Here is a 26,005-nt window from a genome sequence, read left to right as displayed (position 1 = left end):
AGCTCTGTTTCATTTCGTGGCCTTAAGTTTACTTATCCAGTGAAACCGTGTATCCAAGAAAGCCACGAGACGAACACATCAGAGCTGATGGTCAGTTTAAGCATGCAGCAAAGTCAAGCAATCCATCAAGAATTTGATTAACTAAAGTGAGCATCCCAGACTGTTCTATGACAAGTTCCACATTATACATGGCCAGATCAGTTGGATATTGTACCCGTACCCGTGCTCTGTTCACTTGGTAATACCAACAGCAACCTGTGCAGGTTAGAGCTGAGGTTCATGCAGGTACATTTGTACGACCTTGCGATAGTATTTCAAAAATGCGGCTGGGTTTGAAGCAAGTATCCAAACAGTTCAGAGTAAGGTAGTCTAAGCGTTGTCCGACGCATCTTGATCCTGGCGAGACAACTCAGTTGAAGAGTGAAATTGAAACGTGAACCCTTAGTGAGATTTGAGTATGAGATTGACTGTAATACGTCCTGTAACATTTTGTTAGTGAGAGGGTATGATTTGGTGTTTGTTAGCAGGCGAACCTGTACGTACTGACTCTGAAGACCCCATTTCCCTTTCTGCTTTCTCGGGCAACTTGACCAGGACCGTAAATAGTGGTGACTCGAAGTTTCGGGAGTTAGACTCATGGTAGGTAGACTTATCATCTGAAACTCAAGCTCTCCCACTTCAAATCTCCCGCCTTACGCATGTTCTCAACATATTCGCCATACATCAACGCCCCGACCCAGCATTGACCGAGAACCTCAAAAGATCCGTCACCGTTTGAATGCTTCCGGATCACAACTGGCATACGGCAGCCGCGAATGATGGCTAAGCTGTCACCAGGTCCAATCTTATGGGTTCCCGACCCGAGAAAGCCTTTATTCGTGATGAAAAATGTCTTGTCGGTGGTGTACAGAGCCACACGTTCGGCGAACTTGAGAGCATCGTCAGACGGTGTTTCTTGCTTATCGCAGTGCCGGCTGTCCGCTCTTTCAGTCTCGTACTCAAAATATAGGGGCTTCTCGTCTTCAGGAAGCCCCCATAGTCTGCAAAACCGTTTTATGTTCTCTTCATCCTGTATATGTGGTTGTGGCGGTAACCGGTTGGAGCTAAGTGGACGGCAAGTTCCCAAATTGGCTGGCCGTACTGCGATCATGTGAAGACGTGGCTCATGCTCCTTAAGCCACTGTGCAACATCCTGTAGACGGTCCATGTATCCGGAGTACGCCGCAAAACCGGCCCACAATCTTTCAATAAGTTGTAGAATTTTGATTTCGGAGTACCGATCTATTGGATCATCATCCGGTTGTAGAGATGGTAATCGAGCAGGCCAAACAAGAGCAGTAAAAAATTCACCGGAAAGCCACTTCGCACCCATCGCAGCTGAAATAGGTGAATGTGCTCGGTGTTGCAATACAAGATACATTCACCGGCATAGCTTTAAACCCTCTTTCCACCCACCATTCTCGCCCTGGTCGGCATCAATAAGCTGTATGTGATCAACCAGAAGTGTATCCGCCCTAAGTACCTTGCCGTCGGGCGAAAAGGCTGCTCTTGCCATCTCTGAAGCTGAAGCGTTATAACACATGAGAGCTCCCCAGGAAGACTTCCTTTGGTTACCATGCCTGAAGTCCGGAGCCCAAGATGGAAGACCTGGAAGAGGATCTTGGGAATGATCCAGCCCACCAGTAAGCGCAACCAACGACAAAGACCCTGTTAACTCGGTGATTGCTTTCACCGCACTGACATAGACTTGTGCTGTGCTTGCGTTGTAATCCGGTACTATGGTCAAGCCATCTCTTTCATAGATACCGAGCCAGGCATAGATTTTGTCTCTTGGATCGGTTGACTCAAATTGATGGCCTGCAAGAATTGTTCCTTCCAATCCAGTAATCTCATCATTGCGATTATGGAGCCCTGGAAAGCTTCCTATCCTGTTCTCAACAACATGATCATCCACCTGGTCGCGTTGATAGGATAAGTTCATAAATAGCCCTACTTTTGTTGTGTAGACCATGTATTCAAATTCTTCTTTCCTCTCTTTGACAACTTTAGAGCCACCAGGCCAGGACAGAAGGGCCATCCAGCATCTTAAGGCTAGTCGTATATCGTTCCAGGGGATCTCTTTCGTTCCGCATATAATGTGTGCACGCCGGGAGACGATAACTTCCCGAACAACCCAGACACGACTCCACCAGGGTCGAGAGAAGAATTTGCGAAGTGCGAGTAATCGCAAGTCGCTCTTGAACACAGCAGAGGTAACGACACTCAAAATATAATCGGCAGGATATCGCCTTTTCCCCTTTGCTCCAGGACATTTTAGGAGATAGGCAGTAAGCCTAGCGAGAACCATTGCCTCATCGGTGAACTTGTCGCTTTCCCCCAGCCAAATTGTGACAAGCGAGGCATTGTGATAGATGTCTCTCATCAGCGGGACCTGAGCAGACTTCTCGTCGTTGTCGGACTGGTTGATGCATATTGCATCTACCCAAAGTGTTGTTGGTAGGTTGGATTTAGATCGTATGCGTCTTAGAGCAGCACAAAGGTTGTAAGTCGCCTGGAAGGGCAACCCGTTGACAGTAATGGGAGAGGTGGCTGTTGGATCTCCCCAGACGTACGATAAGGCAATGTACTCTGTTTCTATTGACAGCTGAGTTGTGTTCAGTCTGCATTGGATGGGGTCCTGAAGACTGTTGGCGGGTAGAAGCTCGAGTAAGCGAATGTCTTTTCGAGAATTGTCGAGACGCGTGGTGTAGATTGGGGCCATGATACTGTTGAAGGACCGCGAGTTTGCTGGGGCCAATGTGTGATGACCAATGATTGCTGACAGAGTAAAGGAATCAATGAATCAGAAAGTGAATAGTGGAAATGAAGTCGCGAGTAAATGGCAGCAAGGAAAAGCTGATGGTTTCGGTTGTTGACAGGAAGAGATTCCTTTGTTGACAGAAGGAGCTTCGCTTCTTTTGGTGGTTGACAAAACCGCCTCGCGGGGTGCCTTACCACACGGAAGGTGCAGCTACCAGCTAGGATTGGATCATGAAAGTTGTTGGAACTGGTAGGCAAGAACGGGGAGGTGCTGAGAAAGGCCGTGGTTGCCCAACGCCAATTTACTCCTTTCTATTGGACAGTGATGCATGTAAGGATACATCGCAATCCAAACATACCTATTTTCCCTCACGTGTGCTGCTTAGTCCAACGTAGCCTTCTAGACTGAGCTTACTCTTCTGTCCCATTGTCGTCAGTTGGCGGCTGTGTCTGACGAAGCTCGAGCTTGATGCGCCAGTTCATGAACTCATCTGTGATGATGTCTCCGTGGCCCACCTCCTCGACTTTAAACACTTCAATTTCTGCCGACCGAGGTCTTCTCTTGATCCTCCACACACCCTCATCGGTTATGGTATGGCGAAGCCCTGAAAAGAGACTAGTTAGTCATTCATCCCAAAGCATAAGATGCTCTGCTGAACATCGGAAAGCGGAGGAAATGATACGACTCACACTCAAGGAAGCCATTAGCAAAGTTGACGCACGTATCCCCATCCCATTTTGGCCGCCCATTCTTCTTAACCATTAGCGGTATCTCCATGGTTCGGAACTCTTTGGTCTCAACCAGCAGCCCATCCTGGGTCCGGAAGCCGACAATGATCTTGGGAACACCGAGAAGGAAGGACTGGATCCAAAACTTCATGAGCTTGCGCTCAAAGTTGTTAGCTTGGCGGTCGTTTTGGATTACCGCTGAAGTCTTGAGCTCCACCCAGTTGATAGGATCGCCTTGGGTCCTCGGTTTGTCGTCCCATACTAGGTAAGGGGAGACCGAGTGTTAGTTGGAGGTGGTGAGAGAAGCTGGTAAAGGGGAACAAGAGCACTAACTAGCGTCAACCTCGCCACCGATGCAGAGAATGGTCTTGCCAATGCCTGTGCGGACCACTGAGCAGTACTGCTCCTTGTTGTTCACCACATGATCGGGGCGACTTTCAATGAATTCGCGAGAAGTTTCTCCCCAAGGTCTCGGCAGTGTGCTCAGGGTCTCAAACTTGTAGCCTTGGAAGCCACGAGATGTCAGCTTATAAATTCAGCAGATGTGAAGGACATGGACTGTTAGCCTACCCCAGTACTGCATCACTTCTTGCGGGATTGGCCCGTTCCATGGCCGCTCGTTTGCTCTCGACGCTTGTTTGTATGCATGATTCTCTTCGATAAAGCTTGTCGCCGTCAGTCAAAATAGCATGGAGGCGGAAACCATATGATCGCTTACATGCAACCCTTTCATAGCCAGGTTAGTATGACAAGGCTTCTCAAGGTAGACGGTCAACTGGCAGGTGTGGACGAACTCTGTAAAGGGTAGCATTCATCTCAAACCCGTCATCATCAAAGGGGGCTGCCATAATCTATCACGGTGTATCTGATGTCAGTGTCCGATATACGAATGACACGAGATAGCTAATAGATACTCGCCTTTGTCATCATGCCTCTCCAAGTTACGATGTGAGCATCGATAGGTTTCGACGTCTTTTGCTCATAGTCGGCAATGGTGGTGAGTAGGCTGTCCAGATGTTCGTCTACACTGTCGTCATGTTTGATGAAGCTCTCAAAGCCCTTGGACAGGTCGACATCGAGGTCTGGTGTGTAATACCACTTCAATGACTGAGCTCCAAGATGGAACTTGTGATCGGCATCGTATGAGAAGCATGCGAATTCCTGTTCACAGAGTTAATCTCCTTGATCTATCGAACATCTAACAAAACACAAGTGCTCACCTTTGGCCGTTTGACCAGCTCACTCTTGCCCGCAAACCGTGCTACAGGCTGGATTGGGAAAGCCGCGGTCATCGTAGAAAAGAGCGATTGTCTGGCTCTGTGTAAGTGGAGGGATATTCTAAATCTTGAAGAATCTGGCCCAACTAGGAGGACGTGACGAGTAACCATCAGACTTAAAAGGAGGACAGATGTAGAGAAGAGGGAAGATACAAGTTGAAAGTATCTAGAGCTTGTAATTGTTAGTGCACCTCGCTGCAGTGATCCGTCGTGACTTCTGCGTGAGGTCCTGGGGCACGCCTGGTTTCCACAAGGTGGGGCTATTTCCGGGTACGGAAGCTGTACTTGGCACACCCTAGAGGTACCTATAGCTACGGCGGCACCTTCTGTAACAACAACCACTGTACAGTCGTTTAGGGGATCATGAACTTGGAGACCCTTGAGCAACACCACATCACCATCATCAACCTTCGACACGAGCTCCTGGTGACGACGAGGCGACGTCCACCCAGAGAAACCTACAACCCATACCGACTGTAGACCGGCCGGATATACGAAGGAGCACAGGCGATTAGCCCGTTCCCAACCGATAATGAAGTACCGCGCAACACGATAGCTCCTTCCTCGCGACACCCGGACGCCGAGTCAAACAACACCATCATGGCCGACCGATACGGCCAGCAGCCGCAATCATATCGGGGTAACGGCAGTTACGGTAACCTTGGCCGGCGTAACGACGACTACGATCCCTACGGTGACGGATATGCCAGCGACCGTTATGGCACCGGCCCCAACCCGGCTTCAAGACCGCCCACGGCCTCCCGAAATGCGCCGCCGCCCCGGTCTGCCCAGCGTGGCCGTACGGCTGCCGGAGATATGCAGATGCAGTCCAACGCGGAGCGCCAAATTGGAAACGTTCTGGATCTGATCAAGAGGGAATGGCCCGCCATGGTCGAGACAGACTGCATCCCGGTCCAGCTGGCTCTACAGCTTCTCGATACCAGCTCCGTCGGCCGTGCCCACGAATACCGCAACTTCCAACAGACACACCAGTTCCTACAAGATTCCCTTAAGAACATCGTACACGATCACCATCAGGGATTCAACAGTTCGATCGGTACATTCCACAAAATCCAAGGGAGCATCCAGGCCTCCCAGAAGAAGGTGCGCGCCCTCAAGGAGTCTCTGGCAGCCTCCAAGACGGCACTATGCACCACCAACCCAGAACTCAAACAACTACATGCCACGTCACGCATGTACGATGGCGTCCTACAAACATTGAACGAGCTGGATGACTTGCGGACCGTTCCAGACCAGTTGGAGGCCAGGATATCCGAGAAGCGTTTCCTGACCGCTGTCGAGGTTCTGCAGAATGCGCTACGGAAGTTGAGGAAGCCAGAGCTGGATAATATTGGAGCCCTGAGCGACCTGCGAAGCTACCTAGCAAACCAGGAGACCGCTCTTATGGACATCTTGGTGGAAGAACTACACGAGCATCTCTATCTGAAATCACCATACTGTCAGGAAAGGTGGCAGAACTTGGCAAAGGCTCAAGGAACTTCCCATGAGGCCTATGGAGATGCCCCGGGCGTGGCCCCCTTCCACGGAATCTTGGACTCCGTCGACTGGGAAAAGTCCGTGGCTGAGGATCCGCAAAAGAATCCCGAGGCCGACACGTTTTACTACGTGACCCTCCTCGTTGAAGCTTTGAACAAACTGGGAAGGCTAGAGACAGCGGTCGACATGCTCAAGCAGAGGTTACCCGTCGAGCTCTTTGCAGTTGTGAACGAGACCATCAATGATGTAGATCAGAAACACCCAAGCTCACTACGCGGAGGTGCGTCTGGGTCTCACGGCCTTAACATTTACGGTCACCGCGAAACCCGAATGCGAGCAGATGTCATTCACGATCTGCTATCGACGCTCTACGGCAAGTTTGAGGCCATCGCCGAGGGTCATCGTGTGCTGCATGAAGCTATCAAGGCTTTAATTCGTCGTGAAGGTGCTGGAAACAACAGTGTGCTGCTAGGGGGCTTCAAGGAACTCTGGAACCTCTACCAAAACGAGATTCGGGCACTCTTGCACAACTACGTCACCACCGATGCGGATGTCTATCAGTTTAGCCGTACACCCAGACCCGGTATGGGCATGAATGGCAGGGCGGATTCTGCCCGCGAGAATCTCTTCAAGTTCTCCGAGGTTGATGCCAAGTCAGCCGACATGGTGACAGAATATGAGGCCTTGGACTCCATCATCCGGGCCGCCGTACCTGGACTTACAGACAACACCAGACGAGACAACAAGAAGGCTTCTTTGATTGTCCCGCGATCTGAGCCAGTAACCTCAAGAAAGAGTGCAGGGTACGGCTCCGGAAGCAGCCAGCAGAACAGTGGCACTTACAAGTCCCTGGTAGAGCCCAGCGTGTTTAATATGAGCCTACTTCTACCACCCACTCTCATCTTCCTTCAGAGGTTGAAGAGCATCGTGCCCCCAGGCTCCGACTTGGCGACGAGCACGCTGACATCGTTCCTTGACAACTTCCTCGTCAATGTCTTCCAGCCTCAACTCGACGAGACCCTTGGAAAGCTCAGCGACACTGTCTTCGGCGAGGCAGACGCCTTCCAGCAAGACTCAGAGTGGGCCCAAGTCGCGAAGCGGCCAGTGTTCAAGGGAACCACTGCCTTCTTCACGGTTATTACCGCATTCTGCAGGATGCTGGGCACTATCCCCCACGACCAAGCGCTCAGTTCCCTCATCATCACCCAAATGCTCCGTTACTACGACCGCTGCTTCACCTGGTACAGGGCCCTGGTCACCAAGACACAAGAAGGGGACAAACAGTCCAGGGACAAGGAAAAGCTTCGGGCATCTGCCATCCTCGCGATCGAGCCTAGTGAAGTCCGCGAGACGATACAGAGGCTGTGGAAGTCGGAAAATCTGGACGACCTGGAGCTGCTCTACCGCGAGGTCAACCAGCTAATCGCGTGGGCCAACGGACAGGACCTGGACGCCAGCGACATCATCCAGGACCGCGACACGATCCAGTCGCTGTGTCTGCTCTACACCAGCATGAAGTGGCTGTCGGTTAAGATCCACGGTCTGCGTCACATAACGCGTAACGAGACGGACTCATCCAAGTCGAGCTTCCCGACCAAGGCGGAGAAGAAGCGCTGGACGCTGCTGAACGACCCGAGCAAGGCTACCGGAGAAGAAGGACCCGTGTACCTGCCTATGACGCAGGATACCGTCGAGTAAGTTTCCCTCGACTTCCTTTCTTCAACCCCGAAAGTAAAAGTTCCCGCTTGCTAATCAATTCCCCTTAGAAACTTCGACAGCATCCTAGCCTCCTACGACGAGCTCGCCTCCACCGCCCTGCTCACCCTCCACCTCGAAATCCGCACCCGCATCCTACACTCCCTCCAAACCGCCCTGTCCCCACTCACCACGGCTCCCTACCTGCTCGACCAAGAAGTCAACGAGCCCGACCCGGAGATCCTCTCGCTCAACTCGGAGATGGTCGCCTACGACGAAGTCCTGGTCCGTTGTTTGCGTTTGCGCGAGGTCCGTTTTGTCAGGAACGGTCTCGGCAAGCTGATCAACGGGTTCCTGATCAAGAACGCGCCGATGACGGCGCCGATGAACGCCAAGGGGTGCGGGCGCATGCAGCTCAACATTTTGGTGTTACAACAAAACCTCAAGAACATCGAGGAAGGAGTCGATCTCGTCCGGGCGAGTAACTACTTTGAGATGTTTGAGCGTGGCGTCGATGCCATTCTTGAGAAAGCCAGGGAGGGCGTTGCCTCTTCGGGCTCCCACGATACTGCTGACGGCGGGGGAAGAAAGAGTGAGGACGCGGGAGAAGGGGCGGAGACGCCCAACTCGCGGAAGTCGGCGGAGATCTTTGGAGACGATAAGGATCGGTTTAGCTATGATGAGCTCAAAGCGCTCGTGGAGCTGTGCTATAGCGAGCAGCTGGCGGATCCGGAGCGCGGCGTGGCGGCGGCGGCGAAGAGGCAGATGGCGGATAAGTTGCTGAATTTGAGCGAGTATATGTGGCAGTCTTAGGTAGATTTGTGGCCGGACATGTAGTTCTAGAAAGTAGCATCATTATTGGCAGGGTGGGTTAGATAGATAATTTATGAGTTTAATTTCTTTTATTCTTTTCATGATCTTTTCTTCCGCTTTGGGTGGGTGTCTTCTGTGCCGCGGCCCTTCCATCCCTCTTCCTCTTTTTCTCACCTCTCTCTGTCTGTTATCCTTTCACCAAAAACCTGACGTGAATATTTGACCACTCACCGTCACTTGAAGCTTGTCAAACCGTCACTTGAAGCTTGTCAAGATAGGTGAGTTTCCCTTTGTGACATTGGATGTGTTGTTAACTTAAACATATCAAGCATGTTTCGTCACTCGTTAACCCGCCGAAGTCAAATGCCCATAACTGACGACAAGCTCATGTCCATATGCACATCCCCCACAATACGAGCCCCTCTCCCCTCTCCCCTCTCCCCTCTCCCCTCTCCCCTCTCCAACATCTGAGCCAAACCCTCGGATCCGAGAACCCTTATCTGTGCCATACGTACTGTTGTCAAAACAGCATCAGCAGCAGCCTATTTCTTGCATACCTCTGCATATCCTTCGTGTATGCACACTTTGCACATGATTGCATGAAGGGTCAGTGCCATTAACAGGTCATGCAAATGCCACTCACTCTAACTTGATCTGCAGCGTTGGGGCGTTAGTTGCCTGCCCTCGTGGGCTTCTCGTGGGCTTTGCGTAAGACGAACGATGCTAGTAAGTATGATATGTGTACTTAGGCAGGCAGGCATCCTGGAGACGGGAGTTAAATAGATAGGAAGAAGTAAGTACGAATAGAAGACTGTTGTTGATATAGCTTAGTTACAGTAGGTGTGCTTTTTCTTCGTAGTAGTAGGGAGTCCCGCGTGTTGTTGTTATACAGGAGGAGGGGGGTTATATCACAAACACTTTTACGCCCTTTGCCTTAACCCATGTTGCGGCGTAAAGAGAGGCTCACACAACCTATTCCAATGATTTGAGGCAGCAGATGGATGGCCACACAGCTGACTGACTGAATGAGCGGCTACATGCATCCATCCTGATCATCATTCAGCACTTGGCAGGGCTCAAAAGCTGCTCTTTTAGATCGGTCAACTCTCTCAAATCTCAACGGTTATACAGCAGCCAGCCGCAGTGTGGCAACAACAAGCACACATACATGTTTTGCGGGGAATTGCATACAGTACACACACAGAAAAGAATAGTGATGACTTGCATGATCCGATCAACAAAAGGGCCTACAGTACACTAAAAAGATGGGAGAGGGGAGAACGGGAACACCACGGGAGCACGGAATGAGAGTGTTGAAGATCCGGAATTCAGGGGGATGGGGATCCATCTTTCAACTTTTGGGTAAGAGAGGTAAAGCGAAATAACGTGGAGGTAGGTGGTACTATTTATGTCTAGTTCACTACTAGATGCGAGACGAAACTATGTAATGTCTTGAACCGATGACTAAAGTTGGGCGGTTGAGCCGGGGATGCCGTATGTAGTGGATAGTGAAAGAGGGATGGATGTGTGGGTGAAGGGATGGCAATTGACTGAGGGAATCCCGGTGTAGTCTGAGGTCTGGACGGTTCGCGAGCCTGATGCTTTTTATGCTTGATGGCGAAGCAGATGGAGATGGAGACCTAGGTTCCGGCCGGGAGTCCTAGGTGAGGTGAGGGAGTTGTGACCCCGCCGGGTAGTAGGAAGTGCAGTGTGATGCGTACTGATCAAGAAATTTAGATCATCTTGGGTATAAGTTATGGGAGCACAACATGCGGGAGAGCAGTACCGATATCTGGTTGGCTGGCCCGTCTGTCTGCCTGTCTCTGTTTCGCGTGTCCCGAGACTTGCGCTCTCTTTATGAAACGAGATCACCGTTCATCCCATTGGACGGACGGGAGATGGATGGTACGACGTGCGAGGCGACTAAGTGCGAGCGATCTTGGGAGGGATCACCTGCTCTTTCTAAAAGTTGCCGTTGCGTTGCTGTCGTGAATTGCATATGATAAAAGTGAACAAGGGTATTGAGCAAGGGCAAAGAGAGAAAGGGTCCAGGACCCGCAATGGAATCTTCTCGGTGCCCAACGATTTCTTGTAGTATTCCGTCAGTAATTAAAGGGGCGTTAAGGACTTGGGGCAGGTGGTTATTATCGAGAAGTGGAAGTGACGTCCCTGGTGTTGGTGGGAAATGCGTTTGAGCAAGGGCCAAGGGCAAAGCTTAAAATGTCTTGGCAAGGGGCATTGTGCGCCGTAGGTGAGATTGCGCACGATAGAGAGGTACCTGAGTGTAAGCATAAATCTGATAGTCAACTCAAGTACCGAGGCATCGCGCTTGGCGCATGACGGATGATGCTTGCACCTTAATGTCCCTGAATGCTGGAGACACGCAGTCGCAACGGCAGTCCAGGCTTGTCGAGCTGACGGAAGAGGGCCCGGCCGGACAGGTCATCGTCGTCGACAATCACGGCGGTTTGCTCTCGTATGTTCGGGGTCTTGCGAGCAACGATCACCCGGCGGACAACGGATGGCAGCCGTATCGGAGACAAACATGTGCAATCATCAATCATCAGTCATCATCTGCCCCTGTACTCTTCAACGATGACCGATCAGCACTCAGCGGTCACTGCCAGTGTCCGACAAGTCCGCACTCAGTTCTGCCCGTCCCCCGCTGAATGGCATTACTACCATCCCCACCATGTGAAGACGGGGGACTAAGTGGAAACCCCGGATAGTCCAGCTCAACAATGGCCCGCCGCTAGTCAGACGGTCTGTTTTGTAGACCTGACGAGTACCACGTTGGAGAGATATCAGGGCAATGGGCAATGAGACGGAATGCCGAGACGGGAGGGATGGAGAAGCACAAGTTGGAAATGGACAATGCAATTGGAAGGGGGAGAATGGAGAATTGGAAAGGGCGGAAAAAAGGGGTGGGGTGCATTCGCCAACAAATGATATCTCGTCCCTGTCTGAAATTGGCCCTCCACTCCTGCTTTTTTGCTTCGATTTCCATCTTTCGTTGCTGAGGTGTCACTTTGTCACCGCGACTTGCACTTCCCTTCTTTGGGTCTCGCCCAGACTTGAACTTTCACACTCGTGAAGCACCTTGACCGCCCGCCCGGCATCCGTCCACTGCATCCCACTACATCATCGCTGCTTGGATTCTATCAAAGCCCGGATGCACCGCTCGTTCTGATCTTTTCCCACTTTACACTTCTCCAACCCACCACACGTCCACACTCACTCTCGTTTATCCCTCGCCCGATTGTTTTGTTGTTGTTGTTGTTTTTGTTGTCGTTGTTGTGCACCCGGCAACAAGAAGAGTGGAAAGTCTTCAATAAAAGAGTCCCGCCATTGTTCTCCATCAAACACCCCCCTGCCACTGCAGCTGCACTAAAAACCTGCCACTAAAAAAGCCTCTGCGCGCTCGGGTAGCCCCGTACCAGGTACCACCTGCGCTGCTGCAGCAACATTTGGTCCGCAAAAAAAAGGAGGCCGCTCCTGCAACATCCTAGCTTCCTGCAGTAAAAGGTACCGCAAAGCCATCCAACTGCCCTTACACTTTTCCACTCGGCGTTACGCCACGGCCGCCCTTTAACACCCATCCCACGAACAGTCTGCACACGAGTACCGAGCAACGAACTTGGAGAGAAAGGCGACGACGATAACACCTTTTCGGCCACCGATAAGCACAACAACTGCTGAAGTGCGGGTTACCGGGTCCACCATCTTCGACGCGGTTTCCGGAGCCTTCGACGCTTGTTCTAATCCGCCGAGCAGCTTCGGCCGACGGCGCGTCGACTAATCAAGGGAATCCCCCCCTTGATTCTCGACTCTGGTCCTTTGTCCTCTCCTGTCACAACGACGGATTGCAAGACCAGTGCAATTCCTTCTACCGATTTCGAGCCTCGATCGCATACACCTCCCACTTGATTGCCCAAAATGGCGTAAGTTGCAATCCGCTCGACACTGCTTGCAGCAGTACATTTGCGAAAAGAGAGTTCCTGGCTGACGAGCGTCATGCTTTCTTCTACCAGCTTTTTCAAGGACATCTGGCATACTATGACCAGTTATGATCGACGTTAGTAACCCCCTTACCGCCCTACCCGTACTTCGTTCGATCGCTTACATGTGATGGTTGGGAAACAGATGCCGGAATCGACTCTCCTTACGGAACCAGACGTCATGTCCCATTGAACCGGAACTCCGGTCTTGCGGGCGTTACTACTGCCTCCGATTCGCGCGCCGACATCAACTCACCCTATCTCCAAGGAGATGGCCGTGGTTCTACCATGAGCTTCGACACATCGTACGGCGGACGCGCCATATCCCCCATGCCGAGTCCCGCCAACGGTGGCCCCTATTCGCCCGGGTTAGTGAGCCAACGACAATCCATCCACCAGGATGCCTTCGACGTGCACAGTCCGACCGGCGAGATTCCCATGCAGAACTTCCAGAATGGCGGCCCGCCTCCTCCACCAGTTGCCAGCTCCTGGGAAAAGATTGACAGATGGGCCGAGGACAACTATCCCGAGTTGTTCGACCAACTTGGCGAGGGCTGCACCGTCAACGATCTGAATGAACTCGAATACCAGCTCGATTGCACGCTTCCCCAAGATCTCAGGCAATCACTGCAAATCCACGACGGTCAGGAGCGCGGTGGTCTTCCCACCGGCATTATCTTCGGGGCCATGTTGCTCGACTGCGAGGAGATGGTTCAGGAGTGGGATAACTGGAAGACGGTGAACCAGGAGTTTATGCTGGATCCTGTGCTCGTCAAGCGACAATCTCAAGCATTTGCCGCTCAGGCCTCATCGTCAAAGGATGCCCCTAACCGCAATCAAAACTGGCGACAAGAGCTTCTCAACAAGCAGGACTCCGTCCCCCCACTCGCGATTCAGAAGGCTTATGCCCACCCTGCCTGGATTCCCCTCGTCCGTGACTGGGGCGGCAACAACTTGGCTGTCGATTTGGCACCTGGACCAAGGGGCCACTGGGGTCAGGTCATCCTCTTCGGTCGCGACTACGACATAAAGTATGTTGTGGCTCGCTCGTGGGCGCACTTCCTTGCCATGGTTGCGGATGATCTCAGCAGTGGGAAATGGTTCGTCGATGAGGACACCAACGAGCTCAAGCTGCGTGAGTTTAAGGCGACCCGTGTTGAGCCGGGTTATTTCGAGATTTTGAGGTGGAGGATGGATCAGAAGTATGGCCGCACAGCCAACAAGCGCAAGTCCATGGCGCCTTCCATGGCTTCGGCTTCCGGCATGCGCTCTCCCCCTACGCCCGGCTCTCCTTACCAAAGCCAAAGCCCAACAGACCACAACGAGCCTCGTGGCCGGTCGCTACACCGTCTCACCGGCACTTCGCCAATGGCGAGTCCCATCCGGCCAGGTTATGGAAAGCCAAGCCCATTGGCGCGCGTTGCTGAGGAAGCACCCCCCACAACTTCTCTTACGGCCAGCAATGCTTCCACTGAGGCCAAGGCCGACAACTTGATGGACTTAAACACCCCAAGGACAAGCGGAGAGCACAGCAGGGAGGATATCAAGGTTGATGGCGAGGAGGATGCTCCCGCGAAGGAAAGGACAAACGAGGATAAGGAGAAGAAGCCCGAAACCGAGGCGAACGGAAAGGCGACAGAGTCCAAGGACAAGCAACCGACAGTTGAAGATCTCGGCGAGGACATGAAGGATATCGAGATTTAAAAAGGGACAAATCGAAGCAACCCAACGGACTCGTCGGCTTTTGACGCCTCCTGGAGACACATAGATGTCCTTTCTTGGCCGAAAAAAAGGGCCATCGCATGATGAAGGGGCAGGTCACGAATCATTCTCTTCCGATTACTTCTTCCTCGCCAACATATGATTAGTCTCTAATTGTCTAATCGGGTTCTTTCATGGTGCATGGGTTCTCCCGCATTTATCTCTCTTTTGCTTGGCGAAGGAGAGGGATAGTCGAGGGAGGATCTCATTGCGCCGCTGGAGTTTGAGTATTGTATGTACACTAAAAGGGGATCATTTGACTTCGACTGGCGGGTGGGGGCCTTGTTGCTCTCTGCCCGCGACGCCCGCAGAAGACATTTTCAGCTTTGCACTATTGTTTACTATTACACCGCATAGCGTCATAATAACTCTTTCTGTCTTTTTTTGCATCCGAGCTGTCTTGTCTTCTGGAGGGGGACTGTGGTTACTTCCTTCCCATGGTGTTGTCGCTGGCTGGTTGTTAGTCGTGAGGGAGGGGGAAGTTCACACTCGGATGCTTGAGTTGGTACCGTCGGCTGTGTTTTCATCGAAGTCGGAAGGCGTTGATTTGTTTAGGACAGTTATTAGTGGGGGGTTCGAAGAGGGAGGTTGGGAGGCAGTGCTTTGTATGTACATAGGATGGGTATAGGCATGGTAGGCAGAGAATTAACAAAGCGTAAAAACATCCTTTGACTCCTCGTTGGTATATCGGTGCAACTTCAACATAACAAAGTCAATATCCAAGAGGTCACCACAAAGGGCGTCACGTGCGACTCAAACGCTTAGACCGCAGCCTTGGGACGGCTGACCCACAGCCATTGGACAACGGGTCCCTGCTTTCAGTGGAGCATCTGCCCGCCAGCCCGCCTGGCACCACGGCGTGCGGACGTCGTCATCCTCCAGTTCCAGATCGAGCTCTGCCAACGACTTGTGTCAGCCTAGCCGACCTTCAACGTTGACTTCACGTCAACTACGCTACCGACCGACCGACCGACCGACCGACCGACTGATAGACGACGACCGCAATCGTACGCAGTCATCTCTACAACCAAGGCTACCGCGCGACCAACACCACCGACGGACGACAGGCAGCTCAGCTCAGCTGATTACCACCAACTCCCGTCCTCTGCCGCAACCGATTCGCGATCGCATCGTCACATACATCTACCTAGACTTGCGACAGCACCGAGGACGAGACCCATAACTCGAGCGAACTGAAGCGCACACGAGAGAAAGACACACAGAAAACACAACACAACAAACAAATGACGATGTCGGAAGAACGCCTCTTCAGATTCTCCAAGCCTGAATGGCTTAACAGCGCGTGGGCGAGGAACGCGGGGGTTTATGCTGCTGGTGCTTTTGTACGTCTTTTCTTCTTTTCTATCTATTCCTCCTCCCCGGCCGGACCTGGCGTGATCTTGCCATGTCATGATCTCTCGCTCGCTCCATGTGTCTGTCGTACATATCCAGCAGAACAACAGCCTCTTCTCCCACATCACATCACATCACAACCGGACTCCCTCTCGCTCCCTCCCTCCCTCCCTCTTCCGCCCATCCTTCCTCACTCACCTCCGAGGCATCCACGTACAGCACGTACAGCCCGCTAACATTTTTGGACAAACAGTTCTCCCTAGCCTTCTACACCCTCCTCGACTCCGCCGTCTGGTCCCACTCCCCCCTCAACGCCTCAGACGTGCACATCCGCTTCGTCGACTGGCTGCCCTTCATCTTTTCCACCTTGGGGATGTTGATCATCAACAGCGTCGAAAAGGCGCGGCTTTCGCAAGATAGCTTTTCCTATAGCGGATCCGGCGTGGCCTGGAAGGCGAGGGTGGTGCTGTTCTTGGGATTCGCGTCCCTGGCTGGTGGCATGGCGGGTGGGGTTACCGTGTTTGTGCTCAAGTATGTGGTGAAGGATGTCGGGTTTCCGGCGTTGAGGATGGGGGTGGAGAATTTGGTTGCTAATGGGTTGGTTGGGTTGAGGTGAGTTTTTTTTTTTTTTTTTTTTGATTCTTTTCTTTGAGTGATGTTGAAGGGAGGGGGTGGAGATGAAAAGAAAAAAGAGGAGAGAGGGTAAAGAGAGAGAGGACGAAGAGGATGGCGAGAAGGTGAAGAGAGTGGTAAAGGGAAGGAAGGGGTGACGGGAAGGTGGTGACGTATGGGTGAAGAGGAAATAAGCAAGGGGAAAAGATGGGTTTTTGTGAAGAACATAAGCTAACAACCTCTCCCTCCCCCAAAACAGCGCCGTCGTCCTCTGGATCTCCCAAAACATGGAAGACGAATACTCTTACAACCTCGCCCTGTAAGTCGGAGAAAGGTTACCTGATCATCTCGAGATCACCACCGCACACACATACACACACACACAAACAGAGAAATAGCCCGCACGCTACCTATTGCTACCAAACACATACTCTACGGAGCAGCCAAGCCCCCTCACAGCAAACATGTGTCTGACGAAACTCCCCTCCAGTCCGGCGCAGGGGTGAATAACGTTGTGTGAGTGAGTGGGTGGACAGGGCATCATCCTATGGACTCTGTGGATAGATTTGGAGATGATTCTGGGGAGCATCCTGGTAATTTGGGCCTAACTTCGTTATCATTATGAATTGGATGAGTTGGGATGAAGTGGAACGACGGGACGTATGTATATTTATTGATATGGAACGGGTTATGGGAACTTGGGGAGCTAGGTTGGGAAGACGAATGATCGATGGGGAATGAATGACTTTGAGTTACCATTAAATTTGCGTCGGGTTAGGTAGGCTACGTTAGGTTATGGGAAACTGTTATTGAATGGAACGTAACTGAAAGAGAACATTATCTCCCGTCTAAGAGGTTATGACGAAGGTTGTGTGTATTCAGTGAACAGCAGCTTTGGGTATCAAGGCTCAGTCAGATGTTTAGCATCATTTACTCTTCTCAGCTGATTACCATCTTCACAGCCCAACGCCAGAAAAGACACAAACAGATCTTTGAACTGAACTTCCATTTTATGTACCTCCTCCCTGCCAACGCTATGAAAACCTCATCCAGTCAAACTACCGAACCGGCCCTTTATTTAATACGAGCACGAAAAAAAGAAAAACCCTTCGAACCACCGAATTCTACTATGACCTCGGATACTACCGAGGCTTAATGCTATACGAAACTAGCATTGCAACATCTACGCAGTCGCCTCAGCAGCCACATCACCCGAATCAACAACCATATCATCCGCCTGTGCCGGCGCCGCCGGCGCCGGCTCCGCAGCAGCAGCAGCCGCCTTTCTCTCCCTCTCCTTCTTGGCCTCAACAATGAACGCCTCCTCAATCGCCGCTCTGCGCTTGAACACCCTAAGCCAGCGCTCGCCCCACCTCTTGACGAGCTTCTCCGTTTCGCTGTTGCCATCGCCCTCGCCCAGGCTATCGCTCGCCTCAATCATCTCGTCCTTGGATCCCGTCGCCCAAGCGACCAGGGCATCTTCGATAGCGCGGAACAGCGAGCGCATGCCGTTGATCTCGGCCTCGATGGTCTCGTCGTCAATCATGGCCTCGGGCTGGGTAGCCTTCTGCAGCACCTGCCTCAGACGGGAGGTGACCTTGACGACGGTGTTGAAGACCATTTCGTAGACGAAACCCTTCGCGAGCGCCTCGCCGCGGGTGGCGCCCGCGTACGTGGTAATGGCCCAGTTGATGACGGCCTGTGGAGTCAGGATGCTGTAGTTGAGCAGCTTCTCGATGATGGCGATGGCGACGCCCGGGTGCGCGGACCAGTACTCCATGACCGAGGAGATGATCTGGGTGCGGGCGGCCTCCGAGGTGGCGCCGGCGTCGGTGAGGCGCTCCTTGGTGCGCTCGATGGCGGCGAGGACGTGCGAGAGCGACTTGGAGCCGACGTGCAGCACCGAGGTCACGAAGACGTCGGTGCTGGCCACGAGAGGGTCGAGGCCGTTGTCGAGGGCGAGCGAGTGGATGCGCTCGATGACGGGCTCGATTTCTTCCTCGGGCGCCTTGCGTCTGAGAAGAGCGGCGATCTCCTTGCCCTCAGCGGCAAAGGGGGTTTCTGTGATGTGTTAGTATCAAGTGAATAAGTATATCCGATAATGCTGCAACTTACTATCGTCCGCAAACTTGAAATCAGGAACATCTTTCTCCTTCTCAGGCCCGATCAAAGGCTGGTAAGGCTCGGGAAGAGTGTTCTTGATACGCTGAGCGAAACTGAGGCGGATCTCCTTGTCAATGGCTCCCATAATGAACGCCTTGTCCGGGTGCAAGTTGGACAGATAAACATTGTCCACCCACTCGGTCCACTTCCAGGTAAATCCGAAGTTGCTCAGATGGTGCGCAAACCAATCCATAAACCGGTTGGAAAGCTCCAGGTCCATGCGGTGACTATTTCTGTAAAGGAAACGAATAGCACGACCTAAGCTGGGAGCAATGGCAGCCGGTGCCAGCTTGCAAGCCTCGGTAAGGACGGCATGGTAGTAAACGAGCTTGTGCTCGGGATTGGGCAACGAGAAAAGTTGCGAGAAGACCGCGTCGACGGCGACATCCTCTGGCTTCCAGCTGGATTTGGGAGGCTCAATCTCTCTAATTTTATCGAAAGGTGTGGCTCTGGCGGCAAATGTTCGGGGTGCGAAGTAGCAGTCGAGTTCGATGAGGAAACGAGCAGTGACGTTGCGGTTAAAGTTCAGGACATTGATAGTGTCGATAAGAGCATCGCGAATTAGGGAGGCCGCAATATTCGTAAGAGGGGGCGTCGACTCGACGTCCTGGTTGGCGTATACAGAGAAGTAGATTTCTGGGAACAGAGGCCGAGGCCCAGCAACAACTGTCTGAGGAATGGCAATTGGCGGGAGGGTGTGCTTCTCGGCGTTGGCAATCTTCTCTTGCTGCTCGACTTCTTCGACGGGGAGTTCCCAAGGCCTCGGGAGGCAGGTCAAGGCCCACCCGTTGTTGGCCTCGTTCTGGAGCTGGGTTTGCAGCAAGCTGATGAAACTCTGGGACGCAACAGGGCTCTGGTCGCCGGCCTCGGGGTGGTATGGCTCGATCAAGGCCTGTAGCGGGTGTGCCTCGCCGGCAATAATCTCGGTCTTCTCCATCAAATCCGCCGCCTTCTGTTGCCACTGGGTCGGGCCAGTGACCATGACGTATGGTAGGGTAAGGAGGATGATCTTAACAAGCTCCGTACCAATTGTCTGTTACAACACTCGTGTCAGCTATCCAATCAACCCAGGAATCCAGTCAAAACCAAGCGAGAGAGCTCACATCCTCGGAACTGGCAGTCTGCAAGTCCACAGCGCGGAGGAACAGCTCCTCCAACACAGGGAAGACACCATCGCCCTCCAGACAGCTCTGCAAGCAGCCCGCAAGCTTCAGGTACAGCTTCACATCCCGCCAGTCACCCTCGGCAATCTTAGTCTCAAGGGTACTTGTAAGCTTGGCGAGAAGCATGTCGACGATCTGGGGCTTGTTGGTGTTGGCGACGAGCACAACGGCGGCGAGGAACGGCGTCTTCATGGGTTGCTCGACCGCAAGCTGGAGAACGAGGTCGACAAAGTTGGTACGGAGCAGTTCGTCGTCCCAGTTGTCGGTGAACAGGGTGGCAATCGATTGCACCTCCTCGTGCCAGGGGCGCATGGGGTTCTCGGCGATGGCGAGCAGCTGCTTTCGGACGCGGACGTGGGGAGGAGCATCGAAGCGTCTTCGGGGGCCACCGCGACGGTCGCCATCGTCGTCGTCTGTTTGGATTTGAACGCGCCGTTAGCTATAATCTGTTCAAGCAGGGAAATGCCAATGAAATAAGAATAGTTGGACATGAAGCTTAGCAAGCCGCGAGGCTGAGACGAACAGAAGATTGTGTACTTGTAGGAAAGACAGCCGGGAATACTTACCACGATAGCGACGCTTCTTGGGGTTGTAACCACCGCCGCCTCTGCGATCGTAGTCGGCCATGGTGTGTCAAATATGGTAAATCAAATAATACTGAGACGTATGTGAGAGGAAAAAAGATGTAGGAGGACAGGACAAACACCAATGTCCTGGCAATGGTTATGGTGGATGTTTTGGCGTTACGTGACGACGGGAGGAATAAGTTCAGACAGGGCTGGTGGTTGGCGGCTGGCAGGCTGGGATTAATTGATAGAATGGAACGCTACGGGGAAGGGACGCTTTGAAACTTGGGCCTGCCGCGTCGACGCGATTGGTGGCTTTCTGAGACCTACGCTTTTAGTGCACGGACTATAAGTGTGAATGATCTCATGTTTCATGGTACTGAGTTGCAGGGCCTGTTGAGTAGCGATGACCGCATGGAAAGGAACTTGAGCGTGGAGATTATCATGCCTAATTATAAGAAGGATTTAGTAATCTACACATTTGAAATTGAAGCTGGTTATGCTATGGTTGTCGAATCCGTCCTGGCGGGCAATTGACCTCTCAAGGTTGCCCACTGGTGCCTATATTCGCACAGAGTTACACTTAACAACATCGACCTTCCAGAGCTTATGATCAGGACGACGCAGCTCCAAGCCAACAAAACCGTCAAGCTAGGAAATTGATAAGAAACCTCTTAGAATTTTATATGACGCCCTAATAATACCAAAACAACAACACAACCCAGAAGAGAAAGGTCGTGATCAACAGAAAGTTGAACCCGAGTATGAACTCCACCGCTTTTACCATCTACCCTTTTCCTAGAGGTAAACAACTCCATGTACCTGAGCCGAAACCTAGACACGCCGGTTGCCATCCAACTATCTATCCATCCAGTTCTTTCATTGTCACCCATTCATGTGAACCACTGATCCGTCACACTCATCGTAAATCGTTCACCCTCTCAAGACCGATTGGGGACCCCTCAGCAGCCCACCCCGAGGACACAGACACATGAGACAGGCACAGAGACACACAAGAGACACGCAAAGTGGTACCACCCATCCTTCTCATAACCTCGCTGACACTCGTTATAGCAGGCAAAGCTTACAACATCAAGATGCCCACCTCCATTCATCACTCCGTAGCGTATCACCCACTCCAACACTGTTAACCTATATGCCATAATCCATCACATCATTGATGCCGCCCATCTTTCCTTCCATCTTTCCATCAGAACCCAAAACAACCAGGCGAGTGGCCAGTGTCCGACGAGGTCGCACAAAGCAAACAAAGCTTTCCCAGCCTACCGCCTTCCGCCTTCCATCTTGTGGACGCCTGCCACGGGAATAAAGAGCGCTCCTGCCGAACGAAAGGTCTGAGGCAAGAATAAGCAAAAGCCATCCCGGTCATGCAGAAAAATAAGAAATCTAAAAAACGTGTAGTCCATAACATTTCTCGAGGGTACCCTCCCATGAAACCAAGCAATTTGTGAACCAGTCCCTTTCGCTGAGGGAAGTTGCTCGTAGACGTTTCTGGCTGTCCCGGGCTCTTCTCGGCCTCCAGGCCGGCACGAATTTTTGCACGGTTGTTCCAGCGCACCTGTGACGAGGGGTATCTGTGTGTCGGATAATGCCGTAGTCTGAAATCGCTTTCGTCTCGTCCAGGTGGACGCAGAAATATCTGTTCTTCGGTTTTGGGTCATAATCGGATCGGCGAGTCAAACCGCTTGCTTCGAAATCTTAGGCAACGCTCTGCTGTTCGGAAAACACAGCGCAAATCGTCCACATTCATATTTCGGGAATGGATTGGCGATATTGAGTATCGAAACGAGATCAGCTTCAGTCTAACTTCGCCATCATCTCCGACTTGTTCATAGGAGTGAAGTTGTCGATATCGAGTCCTCTCGACGCGAGAACCGGCCTCATGTGCGAAGGAACAAGCTTGTGGTTGAGCTGAGGGGCGATGGATAGCTCTGTAAAGAGATAAAATCGTCAGTTCCTAAAGTTCCTTCAACATAAGATGATACGCGAGAAAAGTACATACCATGACGGGTGAAGTCAAAGAGCGGTGGCAGATCCCTGACGGTTCCAGAGTTGTGCCTCGAGTCAGGAAGTCTGGTGCTGGGGTCCCGGAGTTCATCGAAGAAGGGATGGACCATGGCATCGATCGCCGCCAGACGCTCGGTGGGGGTATACTCAAGAAGGAGGGCGATGAGGTCGATAGCATCAGCGTCGGCCTTCTTGAAAACCTTGTTGAACGGATGAGGCTTGATCTGAGGGAACTTGTGTTCCATATAGTTCGGGTTCATGGTTCGAATTTGCTCCCGAGTAGGTGTTCCGAGGACCTTGATGATCTCCACCAGCTGGTCAATGCCAGACTCTCCAGGGAAGAGGGGCTGTCCAAGCATGAGCTCGGCCATTACGCATCCAGTAGACCAGACATCTGCGCAACAAGGTTAGCCAATGTCTGAGACATGTGCAACGGGGCTGGTGCTCCCAATAGAACTTACCGATCTTGGTTGTGTAATTGGTAGCACCGAAGATCAATTCAGGTGCACGGTAATACCGCGAGCAGATATAGGACACATTGGGCTCGTTCTCCACCAGAATCTTTGCACTGCCAAAGTCGCACAGCTTGAGTACACCGGTAGTAGGATCAAGCAGGAGGTTCTGCGGCTTGATATCGCGATGGCAGATTCCTTGAGAGTGGATATATGCCAAAGCCCTGAATAGCTGGTAGGTGTAGAGCTTGACTTCCAGGATCGGCATAGTGGTCTTCATCTTGTTGAAGAACCTCGAAGCTCGGTAAACGGTCTCTGGCACAAACTCTTGCACCAGGTTGAGGTACACCTCATCTTTCTACAAAGACAATGAGTATCAAGCATGACCACGAGCTCCAATGCGTTGGGGACTTACACGTTCGCCATTCGAGTAGTAGAAGGCCTTGAGCTGGACAATGTTGGGGTGGCGAACAATCCGCATGATTTGAAGTTCGCGGTTCTATGTGCCTGTCAGTTTCATAGACCTCGAGACACGTCCAATACGGGCTGCACCGACCTTGAAGCGCTTGTCCTGGAGAACGCGCTTGATGGCGGCATCTTCGTTGGAAGGTGACAGCTTGGTCTGGAAGACGACACCAAACGAGCCATTGCCGACAATCTTGCATTGGGTGTACTGAATCTCCCGCGTCTCTCCTGTGACGCCGTCCTGTACCTTCTCACGGATAACTTCTGGATAACATGTTTGTCAGCAATTGGTCCTGCCTCTCAACTCGACCGCTCACTCCATATGCTCACCTCCCATCCGGAGGGTGTTGAAAGCCGCTGGGCGGTTCGACGCCATTGTGAATTAAGTTTAGATCGATTCGGTGCTATCGCTCGAGATAATCGTCGATGGAGTTGCTGGCGGCAATGCGCGAGTGAAGGAAGGTCGCTGAAGGGTTGATGCGGGCCGTGTTGGGCAACAGGTTGTGTGGAGACCGGGCAACTGGGTTCACGGCTGATGGGTTTGACGTCGGGCCTGGATGCAGCAGTGATGTTCCCTGTTCGTTTGAAATGGAAGCAGAATGCGAGGCGGCGCGATGTGATGCGGAAAGCTTTGCTTTGTACTGAGTCCGTAGCAGCTCCTGGGCCGGTGATGGCTTTTTGGGTATTTTTGTTGTTTGCCGGGGGTTGTCTCGAGCTGTCAAGCTGGAAAGGTTGTAAGACGGAATGAAGTGGTTTGGCGGCGCGGGAAAGCGACGAGTGGGCTGAACGGACCAGTAGAGGTGCGGTAATGGACGCGGAATGCGGCAAGGTGCGCCAGGGCTGGACGATGGTGGTGCGTCAGGTGTGGTGTGGACTGTGACCGTGACTGTGGACTGACTGGAGGGGTCTGTCGCTTGTCTCGACTGTCTAGGCGGCAGCACAGGCGATTAGAAAACAGGGTCTCTTAGTTTGTTTTTGGTAAACTTGAACTTGGTCGCGAGACAGAAACAAGGTCGTTTTAGGAGAAGAGGCGGGCGGGTAGGGGAAGTGGAAGGACTAGAGGTAGGAGATGCTGATCGAAGAGGTCAGGAAGGGGAGTGGAAGTGGAGACGGGGACGGGGACGGGGACGGGGACGTTGCGAGGGAACGTCAAGCGGGATTGAGATGAAAGGAGAGTGTTGTGCTTGTCCGCTTGAGCAAGGGAAAGACTGAGGGTGCAACGTGCATACAGGCAAGCCCAGATGGAGAGCAAGAGCAGAACGACCTCGAAATTCGGACGTCAATCGAACTGGAACTGGAACTGGAACGGAGTGGAAGTGAGGTAAGGTAGAGGTAGGTAGGTAGGTAGGTCTTGGAGGGGCGGGCCATGTTAAGGCAGGTAGCTTAATGAAATGACGGCGGGGAATGACAGGGCCATGCAGTGGCGACCATACACAAGCCGAGCTTAGCGTGGGCAGAGGGGAGGCGCCCGCACGCCAGGTCAAGTGAGTGGTCTGCAGAAGACGTCCATTGACGCAGGGCCACCATGTATGCACTCGAGGTGTGATCGAACGCTGAGCGGCCACGAGGCTCGCCGGCCCTTCTTCTCGCTTGCTGCTACCGTCGGTCGAGGTGGACAGCACACTGCAACTGTTTGAACCCGACGGCGATATGATAGAAAAAGAAGGCATCGCCATGGCTGGGCTGGCACTGACAGCAACAAGACGGGAGCCGTGACTCGGCAAGGGTTTGTTAAGAGTTTTTGGGTTTGCGACTTCGTTAGAGAAAACCTGCGAGAAGAGAGAAACCTGCCATTCGTGCACCAAGTACCTGTCTGTGCCTGGGTCGGGTGTCGTGGTGGGTTCGATCCTCTGATGAGCATTGCGCCAGCAGCAGCACCCGGACAGTGACAGAGTGAAACTGGAAGTGGGATGGGGATGCCATCAACCGGCGCAAGATGAGGGGCAAGGGCCACAATCCAACAACAATGCCAGCAAACCGCCGGAAAGCAGCAGGAGACTTTGACTTTAGCTCATGACCTTTCCAAAGAGAAGCCGTAACAAAGCCAAAAGCCTTCCATTCCTTCTCGCTGCTGCGTCGTCTTGTGGAAATTGGACTTGACCTTTGTAAGGCGCTTGACCAAGACCCGTTCCGCCCATTCACGGCACAATGCCATGCAGTGCTACTTGCACGTCTGGTGAGGTCAGATGGCCCAGCGACTTGGCGCGCCGTACCTGCGATGCAGCCAACCAGAGCAGGCAGAAGAGGGGTTGGGGCTGGGGACCTGGGAAGGAGAGGCAACAAGACGGGAGGCCAGGGTTGGGAGGGATGGAGGTTTTCCTTGTGGGAGGCAGAATGGCAGTGACAGTGACAGTGACAGTGACATGGAGGTGAGAGCAAGCTCAACCCGAGAACTGGGGGAGAGCCAAAAGGGCGAGGGGTGTAGATAATTTGAGGAATGCGAGAACCAGAGGGTGAAGAAGATGGCGACAGGAGTGTTGACGTCGGCTCGGTGCCAGATGAGGTGCATATGAGTGCAGAAAAGAAGGGGTAAAGACGGGACTTGGAGGTGAGGTGAAGTTGTAGTTATGGAAGCTCTAGTCAGACTTACCGTTCGTCGTCGTGGTGTTTCTCCAAATGCGCAAGGGGAAGCTG

At 52.6% G+C, this 26,005-nt stretch overlaps 8 protein-coding genes across 8 annotated transcripts; 3 read left to right on the top strand and 5 right to left on the bottom strand.

Moving 5' to 3' along the window:
- Window positions 1-1,287: 1,287 nt before the first annotated feature.
- Window positions 1,288-3,094, bottom strand: B0H65DRAFT_134496 (heterokaryon incompatibility protein-domain-containing protein). The gene has a single exon (XM_062820846.1). The coding sequence runs from the start codon at window positions 2,759-2,761 to the stop codon at window positions 1,421-1,423; it is 1,341 nt and encodes a 446-aa protein (XP_062685066.1). The 5' UTR covers window positions 2,762-3,094; the 3' UTR covers window positions 1,288-1,420.
- B0H65DRAFT_569150 (RAI1 like PD-XK nuclease-domain-containing protein) lies at window positions 2,896-4,820 on the bottom strand (the record flags this gene model as incomplete). The annotated part of the gene is made up of 8 exons (XM_062830410.1): window positions 2,896-3,404; window positions 3,490-3,789; window positions 3,862-4,032; window positions 4,099-4,193; window positions 4,247-4,254; window positions 4,323-4,379; window positions 4,474-4,689; window positions 4,749-4,820. 8 exons carry the CDS (start codon window positions 4,818-4,820, stop codon window positions 3,211-3,213), a joined length of 1,113 nt encoding a protein of 370 aa, XP_062685065.1. The 3' UTR covers window positions 2,896-3,210.
- Window positions 4,821-5,147: 327 nt separating this feature from the next.
- On the top strand, window positions 5,148-8,902 carry B0H65DRAFT_458991 (Sec8 exocyst complex component-specific domain-containing protein). Its single transcript, XM_062826433.1, has 2 exons — window positions 5,148-7,996; window positions 8,069-8,902. Exons 1-2 carry the CDS (start codon window positions 5,406-5,408, stop codon window positions 8,808-8,810), a joined length of 3,333 nt encoding a protein of 1,110 aa, XP_062685064.1. The 5' UTR covers window positions 5,148-5,405; the 3' UTR covers window positions 8,811-8,902.
- A 3,595-nt stretch (window positions 8,903-12,497) lies between these two features.
- Window positions 12,498-14,802, top strand: B0H65DRAFT_134393 (uncharacterized protein). Its single transcript, XM_062820845.1, has 2 exons — window positions 12,498-12,885; window positions 12,954-14,802. The coding sequence occupies exons 1-2, from the start codon at window positions 12,825-12,827 to the stop codon at window positions 14,510-14,512; spliced, it is 1,620 nt and encodes a 539-aa protein (XP_062685063.1). The 5' UTR covers window positions 12,498-12,824; the 3' UTR covers window positions 14,513-14,802.
- A 1,011-nt stretch (window positions 14,803-15,813) lies between these two features.
- On the top strand, window positions 15,814-16,857 carry B0H65DRAFT_419734 (uncharacterized protein; the record flags this gene model as incomplete). The annotated part of the gene is made up of 3 exons (XM_062824232.1): window positions 15,814-15,912; window positions 16,176-16,534; window positions 16,794-16,857. The coding sequence occupies 3 exons, from the start codon at window positions 15,814-15,816 to the stop codon at window positions 16,855-16,857; spliced, it is 522 nt and encodes a 173-aa protein (XP_062685062.1).
- An 846-nt stretch (window positions 16,858-17,703) lies between these two features.
- Window positions 17,704-20,644, bottom strand: B0H65DRAFT_134329 (MIF4G like-domain-containing protein). Its single transcript, XM_062820844.1, has 4 exons — window positions 20,427-20,644; window positions 19,801-20,273; window positions 18,650-19,730; window positions 17,704-18,595 (listed from the first exon to the last, which is right to left on the bottom strand). The coding sequence occupies exons 1-4, from the start codon at window positions 20,485-20,487 to the stop codon at window positions 17,718-17,720; spliced, it is 2,493 nt and encodes an 830-aa protein (XP_062685061.1). The 5' UTR covers window positions 20,488-20,644; the 3' UTR covers window positions 17,704-17,717.
- A 1,600-nt stretch (window positions 20,645-22,244) lies between these two features.
- B0H65DRAFT_546775 (glycogen synthase kinase-3) lies at window positions 22,245-23,747 on the bottom strand (the record flags this gene model as incomplete). The annotated part of the gene is made up of 6 exons (XM_062829464.1): window positions 22,245-22,378; window positions 22,450-22,848; window positions 22,916-23,264; window positions 23,322-23,405; window positions 23,463-23,635; window positions 23,702-23,747. 6 exons carry the CDS (start codon window positions 23,745-23,747, stop codon window positions 22,245-22,247), a joined length of 1,185 nt encoding a protein of 394 aa, XP_062685060.1.
- Window positions 23,447-25,300, bottom strand: B0H65DRAFT_134194 (uncharacterized protein). The gene is made up of 4 exons (XM_062820842.1): window positions 24,601-25,300; window positions 24,270-24,298; window positions 23,702-24,211; window positions 23,447-23,632 (listed from the first exon to the last, which is right to left on the bottom strand). The coding sequence occupies exons 1-3, from the start codon at window positions 25,045-25,047 to the stop codon at window positions 23,776-23,778; spliced, it is 912 nt and encodes a 303-aa protein (XP_062685059.1). The 5' UTR covers window positions 25,048-25,300; the 3' UTR covers window positions 23,447-23,632; window positions 23,702-23,775.
- Between the last annotated feature and the right edge of the window lie 705 nt (window positions 25,301-26,005).

Source organism: Neurospora tetraspora (genome assembly GCF_033439725.1).
Source record: "Neurospora tetraspora strain CBS 560.94 chromosome Unknown B0H65scaffold_2, whole genome shotgun sequence".
In the NCBI taxonomy this organism is placed as follows: Eukaryota; Fungi; Ascomycota; class Sordariomycetes; order Sordariales; family Sordariaceae; genus Neurospora; species Neurospora tetraspora.
Note: the sequence above shows the minus strand (reverse complement) of the source record. Positions and strands in the feature narration are given on the sequence as shown.

Bases quoted from the DNA above. Each gene is read 5' to 3' on its own strand.
- B0H65DRAFT_134329 (XM_062820844.1), bottom strand. From the start codon at position 20,487: ATGGCCGACTACGATCGCAGAGGCGGCGGTGGTTACAACCCCAAGAAG. The intron at 19,731-19,800 runs GTGAGCTCTCTC...GTGTTGTAACAG, and splicing joins AGACTGCCAGTTCCGAGGAT to ACAATTGGTACGGAGCTTGT. The intron at 18,596-18,649 runs GTAAGTTGCAGC...AACACATCACAG, and splicing joins TTTCAAGTTTGCGGACGATA to AAACCCCCTTTGCCGCTGAG.
- B0H65DRAFT_134496 (XM_062820846.1), bottom strand. From the start codon at position 2,761: ATGGCCCCAATCTACACCACGCGTCTCGACAATTCTCGAAAAGACATT.
- B0H65DRAFT_134194 (XM_062820842.1), bottom strand. From the start codon at position 25,047: ATGGCGATGCCTTCTTTTTCTATCATATCGCCGTCGGGTTCAAACAGT. The intron at 24,299-24,600 runs GTATGCACGTTG...GCTGCCGCCTAG, and splicing joins CTCTCCATCTGGGCTTGCCT to ACAGTCGAGACAAGCGACAG. The intron at 24,212-24,269 runs GTCAGTCCACAG...ACCATCGTCCAG, and splicing joins ACAAGCGACAGACCCCTCCA to CCCTGGCGCACCTTGCCGCA.
- B0H65DRAFT_458991 (XM_062826433.1), top strand. From the start codon at position 5,406: ATGGCCGACCGATACGGCCAGCAGCCGCAATCATATCGGGGTAACGGC. The intron at 7,997-8,068 runs GTAAGTTTCCCT...AATTCCCCTTAG, and splicing joins ATGACGCAGGATACCGTCGA to AAACTTCGACAGCATCCTAG.
- B0H65DRAFT_134393 (XM_062820845.1), top strand. From the start codon at position 12,825: ATGCTTTCTTCTACCAGCTTTTTCAAGGACATCTGGCATACTATGACC. The intron at 12,886-12,953 runs GTTAGTAACCCC...GTTGGGAAACAG, and splicing joins TATGACCAGTTATGATCGAC to ATGCCGGAATCGACTCTCCT.